This window comes from Anguilla anguilla, chromosome 5 (genome assembly GCF_013347855.1).
Source record: "Anguilla anguilla isolate fAngAng1 chromosome 5, fAngAng1.pri, whole genome shotgun sequence".
Classification (NCBI taxonomy): domain Eukaryota; kingdom Metazoa; phylum Chordata; class Actinopteri; order Anguilliformes; family Anguillidae; genus Anguilla; species Anguilla anguilla.
The window spans coordinates 39,954,535-39,977,498 of NC_049205.1; the positions used below are offsets into that span (position 1 = coordinate 39,954,535).

Sequence of the window (22,964 nt, forward strand, 5' to 3'; positions counted from 1 at the left end):
AGAGCAGCAACCTGTTTTCGGCAAAGCGCTTCAAGGGCGGGGGTGGCTTAGGGAGAACTGACCACAAACCACAAAGAACGTGCTAATGGCAGAGGTAAGCCAGCCCTGGTCTTAAGAGTACCTGAGATGTATCTGGTTTGTGTTGCACCTGAGTTTGAACACTGTAACACGAGTCTGAGCCTGAATATTTGCAGTCTAAATGATATAAAACGGAGCTAGGGAGATTAGGAACTCAGCTGTGTTCATTAAACCCATTTCTACACTGGCACTCCAAGACCAGGGCTTCCCATCCCCCCTTTCCAGCAAGGGCTCCTAAACTTTTCAAAAAGTCCACAACCTCATTTTCTCTGAGTCACAGTTCAATAAAATGTAACCCAGAGGTGTCTGGTTTTATCTGAATTAATTAAATTATTAAAGTTGCTACATTGCTAATACACTGCTAGCCTACGGGTAGTGTATTCACCAACACATACCAACACCATCATCATTTTGATGCTGCATAGAACTCACTCATCTCATTCATTTTTAGTTGCCTGTTGAGGAATATTTATAAGCTTTTTAGGTTTTAAATTTAACGGTAAATTGTCTCTGGTGCAAAATCGTTTACACCTGCAAGGTAGCAAGCTACCACATGATGACCTGCTACCAGGGTAACATATTTTCTACTGCCGGAAACCGCTGTTTATTAAAATTTTTATGTTTCGTTCCCAGCTATGAAGAGACTGGCTCTTGACAGACTTCGCATCTAAATGAAGTTTTATGGCAAGTTATTTTTTCATGTCTGTTGTCTGTCATCCCACCAGTAGGCCTGAACCGCATTTTGGGCCCCACTGCCGCACAGGTACGGCGGCCCCTGGGCTCTTACCTCGGTCCCTGACGGTGTGGCCCCGGGGGAGTCCAGCTTGCGTTTCTTCCGGGGCCCGATGGCAGCCAGCGCCGTCAGGTTAGCGTCTCGCTGCCTCATCTGCGCCAGCTCCTGCTGCTGCATCTGCCAGAGAGAGAGAACGCGGCACGCCAGGGGTTAACCGGCGAGTCACAGCCGCACCGTCACACCTCCAGCAGTTCCTTTCCTTTAAGTTGGCCGGGTCGGACGGCCAATCAAACGCAAGGGTCTGCCAAAGCCCAGCCGGTGCTCGCATTGACCAATTCTCCCACTGACAAGCTTCACAGTCCGCATCACAACGTCATTGCATCGGTTTCTAAATTGGCTTGTCTAGTCTGGGGGAACAGGCTATAATTGCCTGACTAATTAGCTTCTCAGTCCTAATGTGTCTATTTGTGAGCGGCCACTGGAGGAGTTTCGCCGCGTGCTGCGCTGTGCAATCGGAAATGAAGGACAAGCGCCACCGTTTCCTGACGGTGCATTCTTTACCTCTCCTTCCCGTACGTTAAGCACGCGCATCCTCCCGTCCAAAAAAAACGGAGAGAGAGAGACGAGCCTTTCCTCCCCCCCCCCCCCTCCGAGCGCCGCCATGATATTTACGGCGCGCACCCTGCCTCTGCCGCGCAGTAGTGGCCACAGACGGGCCTCATTATGAATTCCGCTCATTTTCCCAGCGGAGGAGGGAGCCGCGGAATGGCTGGCCTGGGGGAATGTCATTCCGTCCTGCAGGGGAGCAGAGGAGCCAGCGATGCTGGGGGGGAGGTGGGGGGTGGGGTGTGAGGCAGGGGGGCTGGGCGGGGGGGGAGGGGGGGGGGGCATTCTGCTCTGCGGACATGTGACCGCCGCAGGGCGCGGGCACGGCGAACATCCCCAGCCCCGACGATCCCTCCGCGCCGGCCGTGAACTCTGGCCGAGGGCATCGCTAAAGCGCTAGCAGCGCGGCGGGGGGAGGCGCGTGCACCAGAGCGACGGGCGCGGCGCGGCTACGCCGGGAGAGCTACCGCACGCGCGCGCGCGTGTGTGTGCGGCGCGTTTATTAGCGTTTTATCGTCGCTTTCAGACAATTCCGGTTCGCTCGAGCGGCTTTCCTCGGACGTAAAAGCTGAATCCGGAAAACGCACGCGCTGCCGTTTTGGCTTTTCCCGAAGAGCCCGTGGCGAAACGCGGCCTTTAGCGTGCGCCGCTCTCCGTTTACCGCCGCATGAATTTTACTCCCTACGTTTCGGCAGCGGAAGGCTACTCAATAGCGACGACGGCAAAAATAGGAACTCTACTGGTGAGATGCATTTTTCAGTAATGCAATAACAGTTACACTTCGTGAGCAGGGCGCACGTGCGCGAGCAGGCTTCCGTACAAAGCGGGGACGGTAAAAACGTTTCAGTCGTTCTCAAACGGCAGTAAAACGCAGCCGGGCGATAGGCCGATGAGGGACGGGACCCGGGCGGCCGTCTGCATGCAAATCGGGGGGCAGGGTTATGCTAATGGGAAGGGAAGCCGTGCACATTGCCCACACACGCGTGGCTGCCCTGGCTGGCCGACCTAACGCACTAAAGAGACTTCACTGCCGCAGTGAAACGGGAGCTCTGAATCTGTGAACTGCGACCTCACCCCCCAGGGCGGCTGAGGTGGGGTGCTGCCCCACAGCCGGAGGGGCACGGGGAACAGAGGACCCTGATAGGCCACTGGGGGCAGAGGGGGGAGGGGGGAGGGGGGGAGGTGGAAGGGAGCCCCTCCCCCTTCCCCCCCGAAATCAAACCGTGTCATTGAAGAGGGGGGTAATAATCTCTGCTTGGCGACGGCGCCCTCCAACACCGCCTGAGGCGGCAGCCTCTGTTTCAGACACGATGAAACAACAGAGAGGCCTCGTTCCGCCATCTGCACGCCCAGCGCTCGGCGCGCCTGCCTCCCCCCCCCCCCCCCCCCCCCCCGAGCCGCCGCGTTTAACCGCCGCCTTCAAGACCCCGGCCGTGGCCCGGCAGTCAGATCCGCGCCGGTGCCAGAGCGACGAGCTAGCGACCGCGCGACCGCGCGTGCGTGCGTGCGTGCGCGCGTACGCGGCGCGTTTATTATTAGCGTCTTATCGTCGCTTCCAGATAATTTCCGGTTCACTCGAGCGGCTTTCTTCGGACGTAAAAAAGCGGAATCCAAAAACATACACGCTGCTGTTTTAGCTGTTCCCGAACAGCCCAAACGTGGCAAAACACGGCCTCTAGCGCCTCTGGCTGCGGGGCTCTTCCGACCGGCTCTTCTCTTCTCTTCTTTTTTTCGGGCGGGATTCGCTACCGACCGCCGCCGAAAACTACAGCGCCGGTTTACAGCCGCGGCCCGGAGAACGCGCGAGCGCCTCTCGTTTCGCCGAAACTCGCGGGCCTTATTTTCGCGCGAGGGGGGATAAATAAAAAAAACACGCACCCTTGCCATGTTTCATTTCCGTCTTTGTTTAAGTACGAGAGAGACGACGCCCGAGCGGTTCGAAGTGCCGCTTACAGGCAGCCCGCGCGCCTGCCCTTTGGAGGCGGAGAAACACTTGTAGACTAATCATTTACAAAGGTCAGGAGCCAGAGCCAGAGAGAGAGAGAGAGAGAGAGAGAGAGCCCTCAGAGCCGGCCTTTTAAAATTCGATTGATCCTCATCTGCAGTCAGGCCGTAGAGCGCTCCAGCCACACCGCAATTATGCGCCTCAGAGGCAACAGTAAATAGATGGGCGCGCGTCTAAGCGCTGGTAAATGCTCAGGTTCAATTTACCATCCGCTACTTCAAATTCCACGGCGTTGAATTTAACTGTAAAAAAAAAAAAAAAAAAAAAAAATACAAAATGTCATTTGTCAGCACGCTCCCCTGGCCCTGGGTCGAGGAAAGTGTAAAATAAATTACATACCGACAACGAGCGAGAGAAATTTCTGCCCACTTAATTCAAATATTGTTATACCGACGCATCCGCCCCCGAATTAACTAACTGCTCGTTCCTTAGCTAAAAATGAATCCCTTTCAGTGTGAATAATGCACAGGGGTCTATAATCCAGGGCTTGTGTAGAAACAGGCATGATTATTGACATGTTTGGCCATGAAATGTCCTTCGAAAGGTCAGAAGAACATAACATAAAAATAAAAAACAGGAAAACCCACGCGTAAATCCCGGACAACGGGAGCGAGGTCCGTCCGGCGGTACAGAAATCAAAACAGAGAACCCGTCTCCTTTGTCTCCCCGTACGGCCGCAGCTCGGCACGCCGGCTAATTCCCCACGACCGGGAAACGAAAATAAATCCATTTCGACGGGAGCCGCGCAGATGAGGACACGTTTCCCCCAAACCCAAATTCCTCACCTGCTGTTTTCTATCTGCGCTGCTCCGTAACAAAGGCTCGTCTCGCTGCCCCCCCCCACCCCCCCACCCCCCCCACCCCACCCCCGGGCCTGCCCGCGGCCTCCCAGACGCTAACAGACAGATGTCCTTCGCGGTGCTCGGTGCAAAGGCCCGGGGTCATGCGGGGCTGGCGGGGGGGGAGGGGGGAGGGGGCAGGGGGGAGGGTGGGGGGGGCTATGGGGGTGCTAGCAGAGCGGGAGGATTTCGCCGTTATAAAAAGAGCCAGCATAAAGGCGGCAGGGGCGAGGGTGGGGTGCTCTCTGTGTCCCCAGCTCCCTTTTCGACATGCCGCGGGGGGGGGCAGCGCAGCGGGAAGCGGGGGGGGGACAGCGCAGCGGGAAGCGAGGACGGCCGTGGCGGACGACCTCGAACGCGCGCCGCCGGTGCGGTTAGCTTTCCCTCCGCTGGCTGAGCCGCCGATAAACCATCGTCCCCCCCCCCCTCCCCCCCAGCCCGCCCCCCCTCGACGTGCATCCAGTTGTCTTTGCTCATGCGTGAGAGACGGGGCTTGAATAATAAGAACATCTGTGGGCTCTGACATGCCTCTCCCTCACACGGAGCGCATCGCGGTTAGCGGGGCTGGAGCCGGCTTCTCCCGCTCGCTCTTCGTTTGGGCTGTGAACTTTTAGGACACCGCTGTGAACACCGCTGCCTCTGTACACAGGTTTCTCACATATCTTTATTCGCTGCTGGACTTGAACTCTCTCCCCCCCCCCCCAACTTCACCATGCTGCCAAGTTCAGTCGGAACGACCACAGCGGTGAGACATTTCTATTTCTATCTTCTCACAACATAAAAAACAGCAAATAGCCTACTGTACAATCTGTCATGGACGGCAAGGAACACTATTCCTGTTCTGCAGTAATAACAGCAGCTATTTTACAATATTAGGCATACTTCATCAAGTTTCAAACATCTGTTCCAATGAACCACCAACAAGCTAAGTTATACCGCATCTTCACTCAGCACATCTAGGCTATCTTCGTTCAGTTATCATATATGAATTATCATGCAGCTATCATACATATATTAAGTCTACAGGAAGGAAGAAACCGCAGGACAGTAGTAGTATGAAAACGCTGCACAGGACCTTCCCACGCCATCACATGATTTGGACAATGGCTTGCATTATTTTGTTTTTCTACACGCTCAAAGAGCGACTGGTGTGTGCCCAGGGTCTGTTCCCGCCTCTCGCCCAAGGCAAGCTGGGATAGGCCCCAGCACCCCCCGCGACCCTGCCCAGGATAAGCGGGTATAGATAATGGATGGATGGATGAGATAAACTTGGCCCTTACTCCGGCTCCCCAATCACACATGCAATCCTTTGTATTCCCTATTCGCCTCGATTTCCCGTGTCTGCGAATGAGAAATCAGTCCTCAGTTGACCTTTCCTGTTAAATAAAGGTTAAGAAAATAAACTGGATTCCAGTTCCAATTCCACTACATGTATTGGTATTCTTTTTGCAACAGCCAAATATTCAGAGCTCTAAGTATTATGATATGCATACTACTTGCATAGCCTACAGCATGTTTTACATATACCGAGAATATTAAAGAACATTACAAGAAATCTGCATTAAAGAGAAGGATTTTAAAAACTGAGGAGCAGATGTACCAAAAGCAATTAGCAATCGGACAGAAATACGACCATTCAGAGTGATCAGCTTTCAGCATTTTAAGTAACATAGAGCTATTCAAAAATTGATACACTGTAAACTATGGGCACACTTTGAAAAAGGGTACGGTTGCTCATTCACTATGTATTTGGGAGGACACTAGTTAGAGCCCAGAATAGCGTTAAGCATTAAAAATAGCTTATCTAAGGGGAAAATGTCAGACTTTTTTTTTTTTTTTTTTCCTGCACTTAGTTTTTGCACATGCTGCCACCTCCATTCACCGTGGCTGTCCTTCAAAGGAAAAAATCCAGATCCTCCCAGTCATCACCTTCCATTGATCGCCTCCGATTTGCATCTTGGATAGACGCGAGCTCGTACGTTCGCTCTCCAAGAGGAAGAGCCGGATGATTTATTCATTTGGGCTCTGAAGCGCCGAGGTAGATGAGAAGAAGCGGTTCACGGGCGGCGGGCGACGGCGGGCGCGGGGCTAGGCCCCCCCCCCCCCCCACGCCCCGCACGCCCGGGGGCCCTGCGCGCGCCAGTCCTGCTAATTAACAAGGTGAATCGCGCAGCCGTTCTCTAATTAGCCAACATGACAATCTGATGGAAGCGCGCGGGCAGGGCCGGCACCTCCAGAAAGGTGCCGCGAAGAAAGCGCTTTCCTCCTCCTCCTCCTCCTCCTCCTCCTCTCGCCCCCTCTTTCTGTTTATTTCTTCCTTTTGATTACAAAAAGGAGGTAGATTCGCTCGGCGCGCTAACCCCGCAATAAGGTCGGTGGTTCGGAAGTCTGAGTAGGGCCTCCCGGCTGGCAGGGTTTCGGCTTTTTTCATTTCCCTCGTGATTGCTCGCTAATTGAAATACGTCCTCTCGCCCGCCCGCCCGCTCTCCCGCTACCCCGCGTGCCGAAAGCGTGGCCCCCGCGCGCCCGATTCCCCTGGCGCGGGGGTCCCAGGAGTGGAGCCGCGCGGAAAGGGGGGGGTGAGAGAGGGAGAGACGGGGAGCCAGTGGTCCTACAGGCTTTAAATAGACCCTCGCTTAGGAGACGAGCTGTGCTCGCTCTGAGGCAAATCCCTTTTGTTGTTCTCATCTCATTACGCTATTTAGTAATGTTTTAAAACAAACTGGAACACCAATGGCGTTTGGGGGGGGGGGGGTTGGGAGGTTGTAGTGGGTAGTTTTTCCCTCCCCTTCTGACGCATCATAAGGAAAAACAAAAAAAGCAAAGAATTATTGAAATGAACAACGGAAGAGAGAAAATTTAAATAGGCATTAGTAAAAATCTTGAAATGATAGGATGTTCCTGTCCATAAATGTATGGGATAATGTGCATGCTTAATGCCCGTGAGTGCAGGGAAATGGCTCTCAGGAGTTTCCACGCTAACTTAATCTCAACAGTGGAAACTGAAGTTAAGATACCGGTAAACGGCTCACGTATCACAACAATGGAAGACGGGCGTTCAAAATTTCCGATCGGCAAATGCGAAACACCAGACAACATCCAGGCCAGGAAACACTGCGCACACACGTCATAATGAAGTAACTGCAGTTACCCTGAACTGGAAAAAAGAAAACTATACACATTAAAAAGCATCTTGACAGGCTAATTCCACAGCCTTCGTTCCCTTGTCCTTTCAACTAACACGTGATGAGCTCTCTGCCACGTCCCTGTCCAGGCCAATATTTCAGAGGGTGTCGTTAAACTTTCCGAGAGGAAGAATAATCGCTTAATTTAAAAAAGTTTAAAGCCTTGCTTAAACGGTTCGGTATGAATGTGGACCGGAGGCACCTCGCGGGATTGGCCGCCAGCGTTTCGGGGCGCTGCTGGGGGATGGGCGTGTGGAGGCTGTAGCCCCTCCCTCCCGCTGCTCAGTGTATGAAGCAAGAGGCCTGCTTGCGTGGTCAGGACCCGACACTGGCGCCTTTTACAGGCGCTCTCGTCAGGGCTGTCGCCACAGTGACGGGGGGAGTGCGTCACAGTGTAACCCAATACAAGGGGATCCTGGGTGGCCAATCCTGTTAATACCCTGTCGCAGTGTGCATGCACCCAACGGTTGTCAGGTTTTAGGGGTAGACAGCCATATCCTTTGGTCCACTGCCTGTAGTCTGCCTGCCTGCACCAGCTGTGAATTAAGCGCATTCTGACTGCCCACCAACGGATGAACAATGGCCTGTAACTGGCGTGTCTGTGGCACGTCATTGGCCACTGTGAGCATGGCACACATTTCTAGATCCTGGACCTTACTCTTTGAAAATAGCCTTGCTCCAGAAATCTAAGATACTGAACCTGAAGGGGCAACCAGTGAATCCTACAGCGCCATCAATTCATTGAGAGTCCTTGTTTAATTTGAAGAATGATGTATCCAAATCAGTGCAGCAAACTGTAAATATTATTCATTTATTTAAAAGGCTGAAGCTGCTTGCATCATTTAGAAAAATATAAAGATTCTGCAGGCTGTATGTTCCATGCTTAAATGTATCCAGGACCTATATATGCAGAGCTGTTGCTATAGGCCACAAAAGGAAAAGCAGAATGGCTTTACATAATCTGCACTTACTCATGCATCTAGGTAAGGCGTATCTGTGTGTTTAATTGGGAGATGCAGGGCCAGGAGGAGAGCACGGTCAGGACTCAGTGTGGTTCAAGACAATTCATAACAACCCTTGAATGCTAACAAGCAAAAACATTAACAGCCTAAGGACAGAAAATATTTGAGAAAAATTATTTTTCTTGTAAACAGACTCCCATTGGACATCTCTTGATTTCACAGAAATTTTGGCATCACTTTCAGCCAAGTGGAGTATTGCTGCAAGGACTTTGCAATGAAGGCCTTCGAATGAAGCCTGACATTGAAATGCCTTCAAATGAAAACAAGACATCGCCTTCTCCATATTCCCCATCTGTCTTGGATCTGGCACTAGGTGACTAATTACACCAGCAAAAAGAGGAGAAGCAAACTGTATTCTTCTATGGCTATCATAGGCTAATGATGCAGGCTCAAACCACTACGGCCAAAACTGAACAGTGTCTCCTAAGTTCATATGGCCAAGAATATCAGCAGAGGCTTCCATTTTGAAGATTGAAATGTTTCAAAGATGTGACTGAACAGAACATAGCTCTCCAGATTTATGACTGGGGTTTGACTCAGAAATAAGCAAGAGTTCCTGTATTTACATAACATACATTGGTGTGTACTCAATGCAATGCAATTTCCATATGTGACTATAAGTTTATGAAGTGAAGTAAGGTGATTGAACTCCCTCCATAGGGGCTCAAAGTTATGAGGAACGACAAAGTGTCAAGATGGAGGGGCCTTTTGGCGTAGCTTCACCACAGCGGTTGGTTCATGTCAACAGACTCCTCCACCTTCGCTCACTCTCCACCTTCATCACACCCTACCCTGTGCACTTTGTCATACCTTCAGTAAAGGGAAACTCTTTTTTCACTAAGCCTAAATCCCCTCTTCTCTAAACCACCACTTCCTACAAATAACACTACCGCTGGGTTTTTCCAACCACGTGTTCAAATGTTGGGGGGACACTGGCCTGTAATGAGCAGAGGTGGAATATATTGTTTCATGCATAATTTTTCCAGGAAGAAATGAAAGAATTTGCCATTCCACAACAACGATGCTCATAGTGGAAAGCTGTCCGTCATTTCCCCTGACTGGCGAAAGAGGAGACCCATCCACACATGTTCGCTCTGACTGCTGCCAAGCTCGTCTGAGCTGTTCAGCGGCTATTGTGAACGAGTTGCTTTCCAAGCATTCGAGATCAATAAAGCGTGTTATTTCTGAAAAGAGCTTCCGTCACGCTAAGCCGGCAGTGATGCGCACTGCTCTCCCTGCTGGGCGAGCAGTGACCCTATGAGACCGTCTCTGCGGCTGCGCGGGAGCTGCGGCGAACGAGGCGGCTGTCGCCGTGACAGCTTTGTTCCGCGACGCTCCCGACGCTCCCGGTCTGAGCTGCGGACGAGGCGGCTCTGGTTCCTCGGTGTCAGTTCCATCCCGCCAAAGTCTGGGCTCTGAAGAACGGTGAGAAGAGACGAGGTTCTGGTGCAGAAAGGGCTTTGTCGCGTATTAAGAGCGGAGGCCAACCGAGCCGCCTCCTCCCTGCCAGACTGGGCAGCGCCACAGTGGGGGGCTGGGCCCAGCGTGCCCACATGTGCAACACATACATATGATTGGGTCTCCTCCACCCCCGCTGTACACGGGCACGGCTTGTGGCTCTGGCGTGAAAAGAAGCAGCTTGATGGCACCGTGTGTTCCGGAAGACAACCGCAAGTTAATCGTCACTCTCCTGAGCTGACAGCAGGGGGCATATATGAGCACAATTTGTACATAGATCGCATATTTGACGTTCCAAATTTTTGGGGGATTGGAGATGCCAAATTAAAAACAAAAGTTTGGACCTTTTACAAACATAGTTCTTGAGGTACGGGGTAATTCGGCTGCTCCAGAATCCCCCTACAATCCCCATCCGCTCCTCGCTGAGCTCCCCTCCCCCTGCAATGCCCTTCCACTGACTCACCAGGCAGAACATGTCTAAACTTGACTTTGGTCCACAGTTCAATTAATTTTAATACAGAACACTTGGTCAATCAATCTTTTGAATGCATTTAGGGAAGGGGGGGCCCTGTATTTTCCACCAGCTGTCTGGCAGACGAGCGATGGCTTATTATCCCGACCAAATTGCAGCAGATGCACAGGGCGCCCGAGAGACTCGACTGTGACACGAGCTGATTTTCTCCCCTGCCGCCGAATCTCTCCCCCTTAAGCCAATCAGGTGATGGAAAATCCGAGGCGCGAAGCTGGGAGATGTTGGCCGTGTCGCACCCCAAAACCTGCCTCGTTGCAACAGGGGGTGAGGGGAAAAAAAAAAAACAGTCGAGGTGGTATATTGAAAAAAAAAAAAAACAGGCTCCTTTTGCTAACCCAGTCGTTCATGTGTGCATCATGCCTTTCTGTAGCTACCACTGCTAGCGAATGGTGGGTGCGCTCCACTCAAGGGCGGGGAGATCCACTTGGATACCGCCGCCACTGGCGAGCCCATCACACAGTCTATTACCCTCCGTGATTTGCATACGAGACTTATGGCGGCGCTCAAATCCAATCTGGAATTTTTAAGCAACGAAAATCTGCAGTTCCACGAGATAGGTTTCTGAAACAAAATTCAGATAAGAGCCGTGGCTTCCAGCTGGAGCCTGTCATCTGCTCAGCAGATACGGCACTCGTGTTCCGACTGCCTTTCAGAAGAGAAGACCACTAACCTCTCTTCTACACCTACACGCCTTTCATCTTCTCCGAACGTTAAGGGACAATTTACCAGGGAACATTCTGTTACTCTAAAATAACTATTTAGACCAAAACCAGTAATAGACGTGCTCTGTTTGGAATTTTTGGAGGACCCAGTTGGAGGGCAAATTCGTGTATTCATTCTTACTTCTAGGGAAACTTTGTCCTTCACCTCAGCTAAGGAACCTTTGATGGAAGATTGTGATGCTAAACACTCCATCGCCCCTTAATCCAAAATATTAATGTAGAACACTGTTTTATTGTTTCTTTATTGTAGTTTGAAAAACACTATCATGAATCATACTCCGGTGGTAAGAGGGTGCATTCAATCTAACTGCAAGGGATCTCTATTCACTTAAAGCTAAAGTGTTTTTTATCCTTATATTCCATTAAGAGCTCTGCAGTCACTGAAAGTAATGAAAAATACTGTATAATGAAACACATTCTTCAACGTGTTGTTGAGAGATGAGGTAAAACGCGCCGTGCCGGTTTGAGCCAACGCGAGATTGAAAACTAATCTCAGAACAATGTAATATGTTTGTGCTCAGAAACGGATGAAAGGGAAATTACGCTTTCCACTCACGAGAAAGCACGCTGGTCTCCTCCCTCTAAAACACCGGGGAATTGCCCATTTTAAAGCGACTTGTTTTAGACTTGGGGATAAAAAAACAACTTGCTTCTAAAAGGTAGGAATGGTCCTTGTGAATTCTGGTTCTCTAGTCTCGATTCCTATGCGTAAAAAATATTGACATCATTCACTCTTTCTATATTTAGGACGTACGCATCTCACACTGACTTTTTGAAAGTTGTAATAGCCTTTATTATGCTAATGGCTGCTCGGGTATTGCAGACGAGAGGGAGAAAGGTACCTGTTAAAACCTTCATACGAACACCAATTTACCTCCAACAGCTCACAGCACAATGAATACATTTCTCAAGTCTGAGCCAAAAAATTAATAAATAAATAAAACAAGAGGGGTTCTATTGTTGATACGGAACTCTGCAGAAGTCGGTTCCTCGCTGCGGACGTCAAATATCACAAATAACTCCTAAAACTTAAAAACTGGGGCTCAAAATGCACCACATATGTCGAGAGACATGAAAAATTAATACGCTGGAACCTTGAAATGTCAAGTGTAATGATCTCCACGCTGCTTACCTCCTTAGCTTTCTGTTTCAGCCGAGCTTGCTCTGGGTCCTCTTGCCTGGAGCGACTCTGCACAATTAGAGAAAAAACACAGGTTAACAGCTGGTTTAAGGACCTGCTCGTCTGTCGCGGGGAGCAAAAAATAGTCGACGAAATGGGAACAGGATACAAGGTGTCAAGGACACCATGTTTAAATTCATGGAAGTGTGATTTCAAGCCCCGGGGACATACCCTTTAAATCTGCTACAAATCCCGCAGTAAATAAGCTGGCTGAAGGAGATTTTAATCAAAAGGCGTTATTAAAAATTCTGCATACGCCGTGCGTTCGCTGAGACGCGGAGACGTGGCGCACAGAGAACGGGGGGTTTCGCGTCCCACGGTGACGCCAAGGTGCCTCGACGGTTCCCGATCAAAGGCTGTTGTCCTTTTTAGCCTGACGCAGACACAGAGGGCTACCGTCACCCTGACCGTCCCACGGGGACACTTCTTGGCTGATTGGCTCACTCGCCAATCCAGGGTCTCAAGCGCAGAAGTGATCACCGATGCTAAGCTTCACCGACCGGCTTTAAATGCACCAGGCTGTTCATGCTCTGGCCTCTGCACCGAATCACATTCGCCCCCAGTACTGCGTCCCTGGAGACCAGAGTCTTATTAAAAATACGAGCAGGAATGGCATAAATAGGTTCTTATTTAAGGGGTCAAACTGATGTGTGCCCTGACTGAAAATATATACGCACTCACTCACACACACGCACGTACACACACATACACCCACACACACATTTTTTAAAAATGATAACATAATATTCCATGCGTATTTAATACCAGCAGGACATGGCATAACGAAAGGGTTTCCACTGCACGATATACTCATGTGCCTGTGTGTCATACAAGTCGCTACGCTTGCAACTTGTTTTATACTACGTGCATTTGACCCCTGTGAAGGATGTAGAGTGAAGTCCACAGCGTCAGATTGTGGGTTGTGATGAAGGAGTTCTGGACTTCAACTCCCATCACCCCACTTGCATACCTTTTGTGGTTTTTGCCTCACTGAACACGCACCTGTTACACCCACCAAATATTTCGATGTTGATTAGACATCTAATCAACATCGGTCATGCAGGTCAATATGACCTTGATTAGTGGCGCAGAAATTCTAGTTTTTCTGATGTCAGTAATTCGATGAATGCAAAACACTGATTTGTTACAGGTAGAAAAGTGGTCACATCATGACTCGCCATTGATCAGCCTTGAAGGTTGACAAATAGTTTGAGGGGATAGATGCTGACAACATTTAGCGGTCTGATACTTTAACAATGGCCTTTTTTTGCATTCATTTCAATTAGTACAGGCTTAATTGAGCTCTCCAGGCTCTATAAAGGCATGTGGACTAGTTTAACAACCAGTACTTCAGCTTAGTCCTGCCATTTACTGCTTTTCTACTTTTTTTCTACTGCTTTTCCAACAATCTGTATTTGTTATCTCAAACATGCCAAAAAAGCATGTCCTGTTCAGTCTCTACAATTTTATTTGAAATTTTTAAAATAATACAAGTATCTTGGATGACAAAAACATGTTGCAGTGAAAATAATTTATTTGAATTTTTTCTTAATTGAATGTCCCTTGTCGTTTAGGTTTCAGCACAGCAGAATAAATGGTTCTTGAAATTAAGACCAGATACTCAAGGGGATAAGGGGACAAAAATTACCTGCCAGGTCTTAGGAGGATATGCTATTTTAAAAAGCTTTACTCCTGAAAACACGTTTCTGTAACAGCACTCAGTTAACTAGTTATGCTAGGTGGATGCTGAGGTTTACTTGGGTTATGTGCTTAAGTAAAACTTGAATCTTGGTATACCTGAAACCAATGTGATCAGCAACTTTATGATTAAGCCCTATGAAATAATGCTTATGCGCCTTTGACTTTTTCACTGGTCTTTCAACTGTCTGAATCTGCTAGAATATTCACTGGCTGCTGGCCGGAACTGAATTCATTTCTGGCAAAACTTTTTTGACCTTCTGAGAACGTGATCACAGCTCAAGAGAGCAATTATCACTGTTTTTCAGAACCTAAAAAAATACAAGATCAACACCAATCAAAATATAAAGTATGATGTCAGTACGTGCCAAGTTTCAACAATAACTGCAGAAATCTCATAATGGTTCTTAAAGTAGCTAAAACTGTTTTGTATGTTTGAGATGACTCAGAAACTTGCAATAATTTCCCCATAAGGCCCCATATGTGAGGTGAAGAAAAATGTTGGTGTTGACAGACTTTTGGACAACTTTATCTTTTATATGAAGATTAAAGAATGTTTGAAAAAAGTTAATCAATTTCCTTCTGTCAGTCTGAGCTTCCCATGGATCCTTCAGGTCTTCCTGAACTTCAGTGCACGCCAACTAAAAGGTTTTTCAGACCAGAGAATTTTATCGACTAGCATATTTAGATTGTGCATGGATTAAACATGGGGAGCACTGTTGCCTCACAGCAAGAAGGTTGTGGGTTCGAATCTCTCTGTGTGGAGTTTGCATGTTCTCCCTGTGTCCGCGTGGGTTTCCTCCGGGTACTCCGGTTTCCTCCCACAGTCCAAAGACATGCAGGTAGGCCGATTGGAGACTCTAAATTGCCCATATATATGAGTGTGTGAGTGACTGGTGCGTGTGCCCTTCGATAGATTGGCGGCCTGTCCAGGGTGTGATCCTGCCTCTCACCCAATGCACGCTGGGTAGGCTCCAGCACCCCCCGCGACCCTGCTCAGGATAAGTGGGTATAGATAATGGACGGTTGGATGGATTAAACATGAGACCTACGCCCACAGATATGGGGTGTACTGTGTGTGCAAACTCAACGGGGGAGTCGGCGGAGGGGCGTACTTTCGCAGCCTTCAGCAGGATCTCTCTCTCCTGCTCTTCCTTTCTCTGCTTCTCCATCCTCTCCAGCTGCTCAAAGAACTTCAGCTGCGACCGCACGTCCGTCGACTGCTCGTACCACTCATCATCCTGCAGGGAGGGAGAAACGGAGAGAGAGAGAGGGAGAGAGAGAAACAGGGAGGGAAAGTCAGAGAGTGAGAGAGGAAAGGAAAGACAGAGCAGAGAGAGCAAGAGAAGGACAGAAGGCAGAATATATCCAGTCAGTCAATCAAACCCTCACCAGCAGCGCTCCGTGTCAATTCAGTGCGACACTGGTGAGTTTTATTCTCGATGTTCAGACTTTATCGCTCGTTTTTATCTTAGATAAAACCGCCAGTGTGTTTCGCACTGGGCATTGAAGTGTCAACAAAACCAAATAAAAAGGTATCGGGGCCGTCCAGAGCGAGTGCTGTTTATCTCAGAGCGTGCGTCAGCAGCCTGCTCTTCGCTTCGCTCTTCCTCTGTTCTTCTTTTTTCCCAGGTAACTTCTGAGCCTCTGACGACGTCTGCGACAGCGCTCCCCCGCACAAGCCCCTCGCCCGCTTTGGTTCTGAGCCCCTGACACCTCCGCCGCGCTCGGTCGAGCCTGGGTGTCTGTACCGCTCCGTCGTTCGTCGTTGCGGTTTATCAGAAGCACAGATACACAAATCTAGGTTTCCCTAACATCAGTTGCCAAACGAAAACAGAGAGGGAGATGGCAGCATTGCGCTCCTCCCCCTGCTATCTGCAGAAAAACATCTTTTTAAAAAACTTATGTGGGGGCGACTGAGTAAAGTTTTTTTCAATCCCACCGCCCCCCACTGACTTACCAAGCTCAAAAGCACGAGCACAAACTTTACAAAAAAGTTGATCTGTAATGATCGCCGACCTTCAGTCATTTCAGTGCATAGCAATAATCCTGAATCAGCCGTTAAGCGCATGTTTGGAGATGCCTTTTATGTGCGTTTAAGCAGGGGTCCCTAACTCTGGTCCAGAAGACCCAACGGGTGAGGTGGTCTTAGCTTTTTCACTGCAAATACGGGCTAACTGTTCAAATGAAACAGTTAGTCACCCAGTTAGCTGACTGCACCTGTTTTCCTGGGTTTAAACTGGTCTCTGATTTTTAGGTGAAAAAGAAAACCAGCATGACCAGGGTTGGGGACTCCTAGCCTAAAATTTTTTTAATGTCAACAAGAAGTAAAAAAACAAAAAAAAACAAAAACAAAACAATACTACTCAAACCAAGAAATCTCAAACTCAAGCCCTGGAGGTGGGCAGTGTGTGTAGGCTTTTGAGGTTCCCCTCCCAACAGTAACCAATTTATACCTCCTATTTATCCAATTTATTCTACGTGTGTACTCTTTGGCCAATCAAAATAAAATTAAGCGTTTACCGTTAAGTGCTGAAACCAAGAGACACTATGGCCCTTCATGACTTGAGATTGAGAGCTCTATATTAGAACCAAATTAGACTCCTGCTTGCATGTGGGCAAGTGATGTCACTCACTTTGCACGTTTCCATTCGGTGCTGCGCGATGGTGGACACCTTCTCCAGCACCGTCCGTAGCCTCGTCTGCGTCGCGTGCGAGATCAAGTTGACAGCTTCCACCGGGACCTCGGTGACGCCGAACTTCTTCGCTGAAAACAACAGACGCAGAAGCGTTTTTTCAGGGTTACGGTAAAGCATTGCCATTCTGCGCCGAAGCCGGCAGTCAGATCGAGGAGCTCCACGCGCGTTTATTAATCCGCGTTGAGCAGGTTTTCATTTGTATTAAGAGCAAGATTTGCAGAAGAAATAAAGAAAATTAAGAGCCTGCTCACTTTCTCCTGTACGTGTAAACCAAACCAACCGCCGCAGTTTAAAGGATAATTAAGTTCCCTCTGAGCCATGAGTGGTTTCTCAAGTTACAATACGGAGTGCAGAATTAGATAAGGTTAGGTTCTGTTTTCTTTTTTTCTTCTTCTTCAAATTTGGCATTAACATAATTCCCTTTCTGCCATCCTGCTAAGTAAATCACACGCTTTATTTAAATCATCCATCTCTAATATATGCTTTTTTTGCACGAAAGGTTGGGATGAAAAGAGTACAACGATAAAACACAAAGATGTTCATCTGGATATTAGATTGAACTGAATAGCCATACCGTCAGACGCATCGCAACCAAAGGAAGACAGCCGCTGCCAGAAATGACGTTATTCTCTCAATTAGCGGCTATACGGCAACTCCAGGGACTACAAGCCACTAAGCAAATCTAAGAAGACAGTTGGCTATTTTGCAAACTTGATTAACTTAATCTCTTCCCACTCATGATCCACTTTTCTCACAATTGGCAAAATAGGCTCATATTGACTTCTAAAAAAATTAAACATGCTTGCATGCTTGAGGAGGAATTTGTACAAACCCTGCATAAAAAGGTGCAACCCTGGTCCAAGAGAGCCATTGAGTGTATTGCTTTCCTTGGCACTCAGCACATTTAATTAATCAGTTAAAGCAGGTGGGTTTAACTCCTGAGTTCTTGGTTGTAAACTGCAGAGGTGGAAAGTCCAGGGGTCAGAAAGTAGGGGTCCTGCCATGTGTTTCTTCCACCCATAATTCCCACCCAGCTAATTTCACTAAGTAATTCTATCTCTGGGCTGAAAGAATTATGATAATTCGATCATCAGGTGATTGGAACAAAATACTAGGGAGAGTTTTTTCTTTCTAAACCTGGATTTTCCACCTCTGATAAACTGTTAGTTCATTGTAAGGTGAAAGAAAAAATCAGCAGACACTGGCTCTCCAGGACCGAGGTTAAAAATGAGAAAATGACATGCCTGTGTCCTGGAAAATCTTACAATTTGGGGAGGTGCTTTACACTCACAACAGCATCCCTTGGCTGTCCTTATACACAGCTCTCAGTCCTGTGCTCTCTGACTGGCAGAGGAGGGGAGTAAAGGGGGCGGAGCCAAGAATGAATCAATGAGCTGTGAGCAGTATGAGCTGGTGGGCCTCCGAATCTCTCCTGGGGTGCGTCCCAGCACTCAAAAATATACACAACTTCTCCTCCACTGCCACTGCGTCTCCTCCATGCCCCGGAAACCACTTTTTGTGTTCTCCCTCCCTCCAATGCTCCAATGCGGGTAGAGACGAGCAAGACGGCTTCAAACTTGGCTCCTTGTCTCCTCCCGGCAAAGGATTCTTCAACGTATACTACATTTCACATTTCTTGGTGACATCGTTGCGCGCACGCCCACATAGATCGAAAGGCCATCGCACAGATTCTGACACCATCCAAACTTTAGAAAGCGGAGATGGCGAAGAACTTATTGAGATTTCCTCAATTATGCAAGATATTTAGCCAAATTTGTGTGTGGTTCAGTAGGTTATCACACATAATGCTTATGATAGGGCTATTTCGTTAATAGTCGATTAATTAATTAATAGTCGATTTTTAAGATGGAGAAGCAGATAAGCTGCTCCTATTTTCTTCACGCCTCCTCGTTCTCTCCTTTCCTCCACTAATCTCCTCCCCTCCTTTCCTCCACATACTTCCAGGTAGGAGCCAAGAGTTAGTGAGGCAGTGGTGGAGAGGAGGTGAGGAGTGAATAGCACAGGGACGCCCCCCTTGGGTTCCAGTCACCAGAGAGCACGCTCCACGGCCTGTCAGTGATGCGAACAAGGCCAGGACGCACTGCTGAGCAGCAGGTGGCGCTCTAACTACCCTGAATTCAAGGCTGGCGCACACTGCAGGGGGGCCCCCCCGGTGCAAGATTTACATTTTTTAAGACCGTCCTCCTCAAGGCAAGAGGATAACAATCACACCAAGACCCTGTATAATAGCACATAACCTTCAGCCCTCATTGGTATGCCATGGACACTGCATCCAGCACAAAAGGCCAAAATAAAAAACAATGAGAGTTTCAGCAGAGAGGCATTCCGAAAATGCTCAAATTCTAATCTTTTCTTCAACTCCTACCTGATAATCTAAAATATGAGCAGTGTGTGCAAGCCTTTGTATGTATGTGTGTGTATGCGTGTGCGTGTGTGTGTATATATACCTGTCTCCAGGATGCATTTGTGTAGCAGTGCATGACTGTGTGTGTGTTGTATATACCTGTCTCCAGGATGCATTTGTGCAGCAGTGTGTGTGTGTGTGTGTGTACCTGTCTCCAGGATGCATTTGTGCAGCAGTGTGTGTGTGTGTGTGTACCTATCTCCAGGATGCGTTTGTGCAGCAGTGTGTGTGTGTGTGTGTGTGCGTATACCTGTCTCCTGGATGCATTTGTGTAGCAGTGCATGACTGTGTGCGTGTGTCTGTGTGTGTGTGTGTGTGTGTATACCTGTCTCCAGGATGCGTTTGTGCAGCAGTGCTTGTGTGTGTGTGTGTGTGTGTATACCTGTCTCCAGGATGCGTTTGTGCTGCAGTGCGTGTGTGTGTGTGTGTGTGTGTGTGTGTGAGTGTGTGTGTATACCTGTCTCCAGGATGCGTTTGTGCTGCAGTGCGTGTGTGTGTGTGTGTGTGTGTGTGTGTGTGTGTGAGTATACCTGTCTCCAGGATACGTTTGTGCAGAAGTGTGTGTGAGTGTGTGTGTGTGTGTGTGTATACCTGTCTCCAGGATGCGTTTGTGCAGCAGTGCGTGAGTGTGTGTGCGTGTGTGTGTATACCTGTCTCCAGGATGCGTTTGTGCAGCAGTGTGTGTGTGTTTGTGTGTGTGTGCGTATACCTGTCTCCAGGATGCGTCTGTGCAGCAGTGCAATGTGTGCGTGTGTCTGTGTGTGTGTGTGAGTGTGTGTGTGTGTGTGTGTACCTGTCTCCAGGATGCGTTTGTGCAGCAGTGTGTGTGTGTGTGTGTGTGTGTGTGTGTGTGTGTGTGTATACCTGTCTCCAGGATGCGTTTGTGCAGCAGTGTGTGTGTGTGTGTGTGTATACCTGTCTCCAGGATGCGTTTGTGCAGCAGTGTGTGTGTGTGTGTGTGTGTGTGTATACCTGTCTCCAGGATGCGTTTGTGCAGCAGGCCCGTGGGCAGGAAGGTCTCGTCCCTGCAGGAGCGGATCTGGGTCCCCACCAGGTCGGAGTTGGTGGCCAGGATGCGGGCGCTCTCTTCGTTCAGGTTCACCCCCGCCATGGACGCCACGTCATTGATGTCATCATCATCCCTGAGACAGGCAGAGGAGCGGCTCTTCAGTGCCATAGCCCAGTGAGACCATTTAACACCAGCTGCGCAAATTACTTTTCATTTCTTATTTTCAACTGGATTTTTTGAATCCCGATTTTTGTCACAAAGAATCTGTTTCTAGAGTTTCCTCTAGACCTACATATCCCCTCGTTTCATTCACGAGCTGAACAACCAGTTGAATTATAGCACTTGTGTGACCGTTAAGAGACACTTGGCTATGACGCACATGGCTCCAAGTTCACAATTACGCTCATGTCAGGAAAGCACAGGCTTCACACCACAAACATCACATCAATAAAATTTGAGTATAATCCAGACTGATCCTGACCAATAATATACTGTTACTCTGTTGAGTTCATTCTGCCGGTCTCTTCTAACACTGTTAGTTTCACGATATGTAGAGAATTATTTTATAATCAATTGGATTCTCCTACACACAAGGACCTAAAAACACAATATCCTAACCACAGATCGTACCAACGGGATTACAGTGCAAGAGCTGAGTTGAGAAACGATCCTCTAACATGTTCACGCAACTAATAAAGTATGCTTTTTTAAAAATAGTTGTGATGTCACCACTGTTGCAATCGATTATCTGTCAATCGCAGGCGGAGAAACGGATCTTCAGCATTACGTCTTTCCCGCCTTTTTCGGACGGGGGCTAACCGCCGCCCAGTCGCGGGCCGGAGGACGCGCCGCCCTCTTCCGAGGGCCCTACGGGCACGCTCACCGCAGCCTTGGGCGTGGCGTCCGCCTCACGGCCCGCGCGAATCCCGCCCCCGCCCGCCGGAGGTTGGCGCGGATAATTAACGCGCTTTCCTCTCCGGCGGGAGAGCTTAACCTCGGGAGGCCCGCACTGTCCAGAGCCGGGCCTTCGGGCAGCGTATGTATTTATTCCCCCCGCAATCTAATTAGCTGCTGGAGCTAGTTGGTAGGTGTCATCTAATATCACAGTGCAACCCCCCCGTCCCCAGTCCCGCTCTTATTGAGTTTATTGGGTGATTAAATGAGGCTCCCTGTTTCGCAAAAAGAAAGGACTAAAAAAAATACAGAGGAGAAATTGAGTTGAGTCTCAATGCCTATCAAGGGCAATATGTTTTAAATATGCCTGCTGACGTTCTTCCTTTCTTCTACTACCACGCAAATGGCAGGAGGAAGGCTATGCCTGGTGAAATGGGTGTCTTCACCTCTGGAACTTCTACACTGGATTTGCACAACAGAGAAGAAATTCAGATGTACAAAAAAAACTGCAGAGAGGGACGGCAAACATGCTTCCTTCCAGCAACAGTCTTCCTGCCATTTACACTACTTACAATTTTATGTGTAGGATATTTAATGATGAGATTCAGGTTAAGGACCTCGCTCAAGGGTACGGGAGCTTGGGAAGTGAACCTGCGACCTTCTGGTAATAAGCCCGGTTTCCTAAATCACCGCTCGGCTCCGGCGCTCTAGAGTGCGTGGGTCTGATGGGGGGGCGCTTCAGCGTTCGGCGCGAGAACAACAACTAACGAGGCGCCAATTAGCCCAGGCTCCAGCGCGTACGGGTTTTCGACGGCTAATTAGACCGCAATCAGTCTTCATTTACGAGACGGCGCCGAGATATAAACACTTTGATCCGGCACCTGTGGAGAAGCCCCCTCGACAACCTATTTTACAAATATCATATTAACTCATTTACCTTCTAAACAACTGTTTCATTAGCAGGGTTTCACTTGAGGAAGAGCTGATAAGCTACAGCAAAGGCAAAGCGTTGTTGGATCGGCGGTGCCTGCCTTAAATTCGTGCATCGACCACAAAAACACCCGTCAATAATAATCTGAGCGCACGGAGGACATAAGTGGCTGAAAACGGTGATTATGTTTGTTAGGGTAGTTGACCCTTCCATAGTAAAAGCAAGGATGTTATTAGCACTTGTTACTACAACATTGCTGACTGTAAGAGGGCCACTTTTCCACGTCTTTAGTACTGCTGAAGCACTTTGGTGCTTTGTAGTGTTAGCTGCTCTAGATAGAGTCTGCCGGATCAATGTCATGTACACAGCAGGTAATTAAAGGTCTTTGTCCACAAGGGCAGACCCATTCTGACCCGATGACCCTGTCTGCTGCAGAGGATTTACACAGGCAGCGGCTGAGCCAGCGGTGAAGTGCCCTCCGCGCCGTCCGCAGCCTCCCTCTTCGCGCAGGGTAGCGCGGGCCGTCAGAGCTCCGGTCCCCAAACTGCACTGGCTTTTCTCAAGGCTGCCAGCTGGGCGTTCAAAGCCAGCTTAGAGTCAAAACAGATGCCGCGGCGCATGGCTAGCAAAGCAGGCATCCAGACGTGAGACAGAGCGGCGGTATTTGGGAACATGAGAACAGTCTCCTGAACTGGGGGAGGGGGGGGGGGGAGCTGGCAGCCAAATCTGGGCCACCCCTTTTTATGATTCTGATTACAGCAGGGAAGCAAGATGTGATCCTTGGCTTAATGGTTTACAGAGAGGGGGAAACTAGTTGTGTGGGTAAGGTTTACTTTCACACAGTACTGTGTCTGCAAGCACTGTGGGGAGAAATAGCTGAATCAAAGAAGCCATCTCACCTGAACTCTGAACTGAAAAGACCAAACTCTGACCAGTCGGGTAAATCTC

General features: G+C 49.0%; 1 protein-coding gene across 3 annotated transcripts in view; it reads right to left on the bottom strand.

Annotated features, from left to right (window-relative positions):
- Window positions 1-22,964, bottom strand: part of LOC118228436 (transcription initiation factor TFIID subunit 4-like) — a 76,379-nt gene that overhangs the window by 23,963 nt on the left and 29,452 nt on the right. For all 3 annotated transcript variants that reach the window (XM_035419961.1, XM_035419960.1, XM_035419959.1), the window contains 5 exons: window positions 20,155-20,324; window positions 16,695-16,825; window positions 15,174-15,299; window positions 12,313-12,369; window positions 866-988 (listed from right to left, as the gene is read on the bottom strand). In XM_035419961.1, the coding sequence (XP_035275852.1) occupies window positions 866-988; window positions 12,313-12,369; window positions 15,174-15,299; window positions 16,695-16,825; window positions 20,155-20,324 (607 nt within the window). The remainder of the gene's footprint in view (window positions 1-865; window positions 989-12,312; window positions 12,370-15,173; window positions 15,300-16,694; window positions 16,826-20,154; window positions 20,325-22,964) is intronic.